The sequence below is a fragment of the Nelumbo nucifera genome, chromosome 1 (genome assembly GCF_055504915.1).
Source record: "Nelumbo nucifera cultivar China Antique chromosome 1, China Antique-T2T, whole genome shotgun sequence".
Lineage (NCBI taxonomy): Eukaryota > Viridiplantae > Streptophyta > Magnoliopsida > Proteales > Nelumbonaceae > Nelumbo > Nelumbo nucifera.
The window spans coordinates 168,434,278-168,443,726 of NC_142649.1; the positions used below are offsets into that span (position 1 = coordinate 168,434,278).

At 47.9% G+C, this 9,449-nt stretch overlaps 1 protein-coding gene across 1 annotated transcript; it reads left to right on the forward strand.

Annotated features, from left to right (window-relative positions):
- The first annotated feature begins 3,363 nt into the window (after window positions 1–3,363).
- Window positions 3,364–3,954, forward strand: LOC148804138 (uncharacterized). The gene has a single exon (XM_088899571.1). It carries the CDS (start codon window positions 3,364–3,366, stop codon window positions 3,952–3,954), a length of 591 nt encoding a protein of 196 aa, XP_088755697.1.
- The last annotated feature ends 5,495 nt before the right edge of the window (window positions 3,955–9,449 follow it).

Below are 9,449 nucleotides of genomic sequence, written 5' to 3' on the forward strand. Positions count from 1 at the left end.
AGTGGAGTTTGGTGTCTTTTTCGTAATAAATACTAAACGAGAAAGAAAAGTCATTCCTGATAAACATTAAATGAGAAAACAAACTTACATATTTACCATTGCTCATTCTCTGATTCAAACCTTAGAGATGGGGTATTGTAGTTAAGTGAAAATTCCAAAAGCCAACCACATCTATTCATACTTTTATAGATAGTATAGATATAGATGTAGGTGTCTATGTAAATGACCTTATATTTAAATTAAATTAAAACGTATTATATCAGATTGTATAGTGATGGATCCATGATTGATTCATTGAATTCGGATCACCCTTAATTGGATGGGGTTAAAAAATAAATGGACGACTTTGGCAGCCCTAACTAAAGGATATGGCTTGTGGAGCATGATGTTGTGTAAACTAGGGTAAGATAAAAGGTCCTGTTGGTTCCCATTGACTGATTTTACAGTGTTTTTTTTTTTCTATTAAGCATTGGTGTCATAGTAAAGTTAGTTTTCCTAGGTATCACTTGTATGGATAAATGATGTCTATCTCTCATATGGATAAATACTTTTTCCACTTAGAAAAACATTTACAAAAATAGTGGAACAAGTTTACCCATTATAACATTTGATTTTTATAGATAAAAAAAAGTTATTGTATAATTTACCTAATAATCAAAAGAATATGAGTAAATGACTTTTTTTAAAAAAAACAAACAAGACCAAAGAGGTAAGACAATGCTGAATTGCAAATAGGATATTGACGGCATCCTTTCACTCCCAAAGTAAGAGGCTTAGAGCAAATAGATTGACCAAAGAATGGTTCCGTAGACAAATATTCAATTCCACCATGTGATTGAGATTATTGATGGAAAGTCAATGTCAAAGCTTGTTGCAAGGAGTGGGGAGTTTCCCTTGCCCCTTGGTAAGGCAACAACCTCCACGCTCATGTGGCATTGATTAGGCTTCAAGGGATTTGCAGAACAAAAATCAGAATGGCCAATGAATGGACTGTAGGAAAGCCAAACACATAGCCGTTTAGGACTTAAGTAGGTGAAACTTTGATTGAGCTGTTTTGGGAAAACCACCAAAAAAAAAGTTAAAATGGTAAATTATATTTTAGACCGCAAGATATTATTTATTTATATTTGGGAAATTGTTTAAAACTCGCCATGAGCTTTCAGCACTTCTCTTAAATTCACCCAACTTTTCAAAATGTTTAAAACTCACAATGTCACTAACTTGACGTTAAATAGACTAAGAGGTGTTAATATATTACCATTTTAACCTTCATAGAAAAATATAATATATACAAAATAAATTAACGAGTGTTCCGGCGGTTCTTGGATTTCACGGGATCACGCCGCGTAACAGCTAGCGTTATCTCCCCCGATCGATTCGTGCGGACTCGATAAACCCTATAAGTTGGCAGCACTATCTCCCATTATCGCGGAAACGGATCTCATCGTGACGAGGATTCTGGAACTACTCCGCGAAATCCGCGAGGACTCCATTATATAAAGGCTCCACCCCCCAGGGGTACAAGGTATGCGTGATTTCCTACTCTCAAGCTCTCTCATTTTCAAAGCAATTTCAGCTCGCTATTAGCCTACTAACTTAAGCATCGGAGCGACCTCGCCGGGTTAGCATCCCGAGGTTCTCTAATATTTTTGTAGGTTCAGTCCACCGTCCATCTGGAAGCCAAGTCACCTCCAGCTACGAGCAGCCATATCGCGCTAAATCAATTGGCATCGTCTGTGGGAAGTGCTATTAGAAGCCTCTTTCCACTAAAAATCTCAAACTCATAATCAATGGCATCCTCCAGCAACGCCGAACAGAACGGAGAAATGAATGTCTCCGGGGGGCAACCTTAGATCCCGACTGTGTGCATCGGTCAGTTCACCATACCGCTCTCCACGGGTGGGATCCCAACGCTGATTGTGCCTCAAGCAACTGTGCCTGTGAACGCCCCACTTCCTCCTGTAGTGGGTGCAACCTTTGCTGAACCATCTGTGGTTCCCCCTGGAGTCGGACAGAATCAGCTCGATCACCAGGTACACTGCGTGCGGGCTATTCAAGCCCAAATGCAACAAGTCCAGCAATTTCAGCATTACCAGCAGCAGGTTTTGCACCACATTTACCAGTAGCAGTTCCCACCGCTGCAGCAAAATCAATAGCCAGTTCCACCTCGGCATCCGACAGCACACCAAAACAAGTCTTGCCGTTAGAACAATCGCCCTCCTCGCCGGGGAGAGACTTCCCAGATCCAGAATCCTCTCGAGAGCCAAGTCTCGTCCTACGGCAGGAGGGAAAGGCAAGTTCGAGCCACTCCATGTGGCTACTTCACCTCAGCCCTTGCAACTCGAAGGTTCGCTTGCAGGGAAACGATTCGGGGTTCTAGCCGCGGACTCCAGACGAGGCCCCTCTGTTCACAGCATCCAGCGTTAGTAGTTCGAGCCACTCCATGTTAGGACATTGCCCGACAACACGGAGGTCAGCAGCACCAATGCGGAGCCAGTCAGGAAGCAACAAAGGCGGCCTCCTAAGGCATGTCGAGCAGTAGCAACAAGCCAACTCGTTGAACCTAGTCAGCCCGAGCAACCTAAAGGTAAAGAGGAGGCGAGTTCGAAAGCCACGAAGAATGCTCCCCTCCTCTCTGTGTCATCTCCTTTGTCCTCTGAGCTCCTAGCGACCCCGATGCCGAAGGACTTCAAAGTACCTACGCTGGATAAGTATGACGGGTCATTCGACCCAAATGATCATGTAGACTCCTTCCAGTCCCAGATGCACCTAGCTGGGACTGACGAATCTTGCATGTGTGTTGCCTTCTCCACGACCTTCAAAGGAGTAGCTTAAACATGGTACAGGAACCTCACGCCCGAGACGATCAAGAGTTGGGCGTAGTTCGTGCAGATGTTCACCTCGCACTTCATTACCAACAAGAAGTGTCTGAGGTCACAAGAAAGCCTCCTCAACATAGTCTAGAGGGAAGGGGAGTCAATTCGAAACTACATCAAACGCTTCAATGACACTTGTTTGCAGATCCCCGACCTGGATCCCGTAGTAAGACTCACGGCAGCAAAGAAAGGTATTACCCACAGGGAATTCAAGTGGCATGTAGTGGCAAACAAGCCCAAAGACATCACCAAATTCCTCAAGCTCGCCGATCAGTTCATCGGGACCAAAGAGGAGATGAACCAAAAGACTGAAGCCCCGACGGAGAAGAGAAAAAGGGAAGATGACAACCCGAACAACGGTGGCAGCAAAAGAAGAAAAAGCAAGTCCCTAACCAGGGGAGGAAACAAGTTAGATCAGCGTTCCCGAACTCCTCCGGTTGAAAGGACGAGCTACATGCCCCTCAACGCGAAGTAGGGAGAAATCCTCATGGCGATCAAGGACACCTCTTATGTGAAGTGGTCACCTCGGTTGAGGGGAGATCCTGTCACTAGGAACAAAAATGTTTATTGTCATTTTCATAAAGATCACGGTCATAGCACCGAGAATTGTAGAAATCTCCACGATGAGATCGAAGAACTCATCCGTCGCGGATACTTGAAAAATTTTGTACAAAAAGATAATCAAAACCAGACAGATCGGCAGGGGGAGCAAAGGAGAAATGCTCATGAGTCCAGCAGCAGACAGAGTGAGCAGCCGCAGAGACAGCTGTCGGAAGAGGGACCAATCCACGGAGTAATCAATATGATTACTGGCGGGTCCATTGTCGCGGGTTGCACCTCAGCAGTAGGGAAAGCCTCGGTTCGCAAATTGGAACGTAAGGAGCAGAATCCACCGAAGCGACTTAGGCTCGAAGATCCAATATTCTTTACAAAGGATGATGCGCGTGGGGTTCAGTATCCCCATGACGATGCCCTAGTCATAAAGATGAGGATCAATGACTTCGAGGTGAAGCGCGTCTTAGTCAATTCAAGCAGTTCAGCGGACATCCTGTTCAAGGACGCACTCGACAAGCTCTAGCTCTAGGAAGGCGATCTCAAGCCAATAGATACACCCCTAGTGGGCTTCAACGAAGAAGAGGTTAGACCGCTAGGTCGAGTCTCAATACCCATAGAGGTCGGCACATGGCCCAACATTGCGAGATTCAAGCATACATTCCTGGTGGTCGCGACTCCCTCCCCGTATAATGCCATAGTAGGTCGGCCTATTACCCACGCACTTCGCGCAGTTGTTTCCACCTACTACCTGGCCATGAAGTTCCCTACGGACTACGAAGTAGGGGCAGTGCGATGCGACCAACTCGAGTCTCGCAAGTGCTATGTCGCCGTTCTCAAGGGGAAGGCCAAGATAGCGGTTGATATCAAGCTCGAGCGACCCGTGGAGTATCCCGAGGAGCGAGCTACACCAACTGAAGAGACGGTCCACATCCCGGTCTCGAAGGAAGATCCAGCCAGAACTCTCCAGATCGGCGCATCGATTGAGGAACCACTCCGTTCTCAATTGGTATGTTTTTTACTTAAAAATTTAGACGTATTTGCATGGTCCGCAACAGAGATGCCCAGAATAGATCCTAGTATTATAACTCACAAATTGAATATTGATCCTTTAGTCAGGGCAGTTAGATAGAAAAAACGCAACCTCGCCTCGGAGCGCTGAAGGATAGTCGACGAGGAGGTCGGGAATCTCCTTGTAGCCGATTTCATCAGGGAGGTCCATTACCCGAGCTGGGTGGCTAACCCAGTTCTGGTAAAAAAAACCAACGGTAAATGGCGCATGTGCGTCGATTATACCGACCTGAATTGAGCTTGCCCGAAGGATTGTTTCCCACTCCCTAAGATCGACCGTCTAGTGAACGCGACCTCAGGGCACAAGTTGCTGAGTTTCCTAGACGCGTACTCAGGATACAACCAGATCCGGATGGACCCTGCCAACGTGGAAAAAATGACATTCATAACCGAACTAGGATTGTACTGTTACAAGGTCATGCCCTTTGGGCTAAAAAATGCTGAGGCGACCTTCCAAAGACTTGTAAACAAACTATTTAAGTCGTTGATCGGCAATAAGGTTGAATGCTATGTAGATGATATGGTCATTAAGACCTAGTTTTCAAACTGTTTAATAAATGATTTACAGTGTGTTTTTGAAATTTTGTGCAAATATAATATGAAATTAAACCCTAACAAGTGTGTCTTCGAGGTCACCTCGGGTAAATTCCTGGGTTACATAGTCAACTGCCGTGGCATCGAAGCCAACCCTGAGAAAATAAAGGCCATCCTAGATATGAGGCCACCTTGTAAATTGAAGGAGGTTCAGAGGCTGAATGGTCGTATAGCTGCTCTGAGCCGCTTCATGTCCAAATCGGCAGATCGTTGCCTGCCTTTTTTCAAGGCAATTAAGAAAAGTAAGGATTTTGAGTGAACCGAAAAATGCCAGCTCGCCTTCGACGAGCTGAAAAAAAAAACCTAGCTAGCATCCCAGTTCTGACCTGACCCGAGGAGGGAGATGTTTTAAAGTTGTACCTCTCCGCAAGTGATGAGGTAGTCAGCTCGGTACAGATAAAGGAAGTAGATTGGGTCCAATGACCTATCTACTATGTCAGCAAAGTTTTGTAGGATGCCGAAACAAGGTACCCGGAGATCGAGAAGCTGGTGTACGCGCTGGTCATAACAGCTCGGAAGCTTCGTCCATATTTCCAAGCCCACACCGTCGTCGTCCTCACAAACAAACCTGAGGTAAATCTTACTCAAGCCCGAGGTATCTGGCAGACTGACAAAATGGGCCATCGAACTCAGCGGGTACGACATCCGATACGAACCTCGGATGGCGATTAAGGCCCAAGCCTTGTCCGAATTCATTGCAGAATGCACCTTCCGCACCGTAGTCCCTGAGTTGATCGAGCTTTAGCATAGAGAGGAAGCTTCAACCAGTGCGGCACTAGTCCCGGTTAGAGTAAGGCCAACTTGGGATGAGTTGCCCTGGATGCTCCACGTCGATGGCTTATCTCATCAACAAGGAAGCGGAGCCAACATTATTCTGTACGGTCCAAGCGGGGTGAAGCTTTCGGTTTGAGTTCGTAGCATCCAATAACGAAGCGGAGTACGAAGCATTGATAGTCGGGCTCGCTCTAGCGAACGAAGTACAAGCAAAACACATCGTCATCTGCAGTGACTCCCAGCTCGTGGTCAACTAGGTCACCGGCGATTATGAAGCTCGCGACCCCAACATGGCTGCTTATCTATCCAAGGTCAGGGAAGTTCAATGTAGCTTCCAGTCTTATTTCATCAAGCAGATTCCAAGGTACGAGAATGCTGAGGTCGATGCCTTGTCCTGGTTAGCCAGCACGAGCAACAACACCATGAGGGCTGAGTATATAGAGAACTTACCTTGGCCCAGCATTCTCGGGGGGGGGGGGGGCAGAAGAGGTCGCTCCTGTTGCACAAGCAGAGCTGAGATGGATTGACCCACTCGCAAGCTATCTGCTTCACGGGACCCTCCCTGCATATCGCAATGCGGCCAGAAGGGTAGAGCGCCAGGCAGCCAAGTACATCATGATAGACAGAAGGCTGTACTGGAGATCCTACACGCTCCCCTACTTGCGCTGCTTGCGACCCTCAGAGGCCGAGCTCATTCTCCGCGACACTCATGAAGGCCTGTGTGGTGGACACACTTGAGGGGTAGGGCTCTCGCCCAAAAAGCGTTGTGACAGGGGTACTACTGGCCCAAAATGAAGGCAAACGCACTCGAGCTTGTCAAGAAGTGCGATAAAGGCCAAAGGCACGCCAACATCCACCACCGACCTGCTTACCTCAGCCCATGGCCCTTCACACAGTGGGGAATTGACATTCTTGGCCCATTCCCGCCAACGATAGGACAGAGGAGATTCCTGGTGGTAGCAGTGGATTATTTCACGAAGTGAATGGAGGCGAAACCCCTAGCAACAATCACAACCCGCAGCATACAAAACTTCTTTTGGAGGAATATAGTATGCCACTTCGGGCTACCTCGAATGCTTATCTCTGACAACAAGCAGTTCAAAGATATCAAGTTCCAGAATTGGTGCGCCGAGATGGGGATACAACAGAACTTCACTTCGATGGCACACCCTCAGGCAAACGAGCAAGCGGAAGTCACGAACAGAGCTATACTTCGTGGACTAAAGGCCCGCTTAGCCCGAGCTAAAGGACTATGGGTAGACGAACTGCCTAGTGTACTATGGGCTTACCGAACCACCGTCAAGACCGCCACAGGTGAAACTCCCTTCAACCTCACCTATGGCACGGAAGCGGTAATTCCAACCGAGATCGAGGTGCCTACATTACGCCTGGAGGCATACGACGAAGAAGCAAACGGTGACGAGCTCCGTACCAACCTCGACCTAGTGGAAGAAGTATGGGACCTAGCGTACATTCGGACTGCAACCTACTAGCAAAGGGTGGCTCGGTACTATAACGCCTAGGTCAAGAAATGACACTTCCGTGTCAGCGACCTGGTCCTCGGGAAAGTCATGGTACCTAAGCCCGGTGTTGGTAAGCTTGGACCAAACTGGTTTGTACCGAGTAAGACGGGTACTCGGGGAAGGTACGTATGAGCTCAAAACCTTTGCGGTAAAACATGTACCTCGAGCGTGGAACATCGGCAACCTAAGGTGATACTACCTGTGATTTCCGAACTGGAGAGAGGACTACGAGTCACTCCCAAAACTCCAAGGACTAAAAGTGTCGAGCTGATAAAAGACCTCAGCACTATGATAAGTCCCTGTCGCCTCTTCGGCATGGGCACATAAGTCACAGTCGCCTCTTCGGCATGGGCATACAAGATCCAGTCGCCTCTTCGGCATGGGCAAAACTAAGAGCGGACTGTGAGTCGCTCTTTGAGCCTAAGGGTTAAGGTGCCGAGCTGACAAAAGACCTCAACACCTCATAAGTCCCAGTCGCCTCCTCGGCATGGGCATACAAGTCCCAGTCGCCTCTTCGGCATGGGCAGACATGACCTAATCACCACTTCGGCATGGGTAACTCATTTTCATGCCTAAGGTACATACAGTTTGGGTATAAACCCTACGATGTCTAAACCACCTCAGCATACAACAAAAAAGTTGAACCCCAGCAAAGGGACAACTATCATCACCAAATAGCCCGCGCGCAGACAGGTCAGGTAGATACCCTACAATGTCTACGCACCTCGGGTACATCGTGTAAAGTTACCCCTACTTGTAGTCCAACTCGGTAGCTCAACAGTTCGGGGTAACCTATACTTATTTGGTTAGTTCGCCAGTTAGAGAGTGATTTGTACTTGACCATTTTGGCAAAAAAGTATATTTCATTGATGTGAAGAGCTTGTTACAAAAAAAAAAAAAATCCACTACTCTAAGTCGAGCTCGCAGGCCCGGGATTTACAAGAAAGACTTAATGCTCTTCGCCCTTGTCCGAGGCCTCGGCAAGAGGATCAACCCTTTCGTCAGCACCGATCTCTCTGATGTCAAGCGACTCATCGTCAGTCTCTGCCTCAGAGTCCAGGTCTTCAGCGGATTCGATGGTCATTTCATTTGTAACCCTCGAGATGGTGATAACGCTCAGATCGAGCTGTGGGAACACGCACTTAGTCAGCCACCTGCTGAGCTTGAAGCCCTTGCGGTAACCTTCCACCCCGACTTCCATCAACTCTTCTTGGAACTCCTCCGAGCTCTTGTATTCTTCAACGGTCTTAGCTTTGGACTCTTCCACCACCTGAAGGAGTACCTCAGTTCGTTCCTTGACATGGGCCTCGAGGTTTTCCACCTCCCGCTCCAGTCCTGCCTTCTCGGACATTAGTGCCGCCTTCTTGGACATTAGTAATGAAATGAGCTCCTTCTAAGCCCGGGCATCGTTCTTCAGCTGGTTGATCTCGCTATGGGCTAGATTCAGCTCGGCGTGAGGTTCACGAGACAAGGACTCAGCCGCAAGAGCCAAGAGCCCGCTTCAAATGTAGCTCGGACTGGTATGTCAGAGCGTTAACGACGGAGTTCACCTGCCAAGAAAACCACAGTTAGTATTGGAGAAGTCTTAAACACAAAATTGAAGAAGTCAAGATGAAACTTACCACCATGCAGTGAGTAGCCGCTCGAGCTCCGAGCTGAGCGACCGATAGTTTGGCCCAGCTAGCGACCTCCTCAGCATACACCGCGCTTTTGCTCTTGAGCGGGCTATATTTCGGAGTCAATATGCTCTAAATTGTTTCCTCGCTACCCGAAGACACGGCGGTTGCAAGAACAGGCTCCGAAGATACCTCCTCGGGCGCGCGAGGCGGGGAGGCCTTCCCTGGTTCCTCCTCGAAATCACCGGAGGTTGCACAGTAGAGGACTATTCGGACTTAGGCATGGTAGCCTGCGGTGACTCGACACGAGCTCTTTCGGTAGCTCGCTTCTTCTTCCCCTTCATCCGGTCAAGAAGTTAATCCGCAACGAGCTTCATGGGAGATGCAACAAAAGTAGAATGTCAACAACTTTATTAGAAATAAAGTAAAAACACAAACGGAGA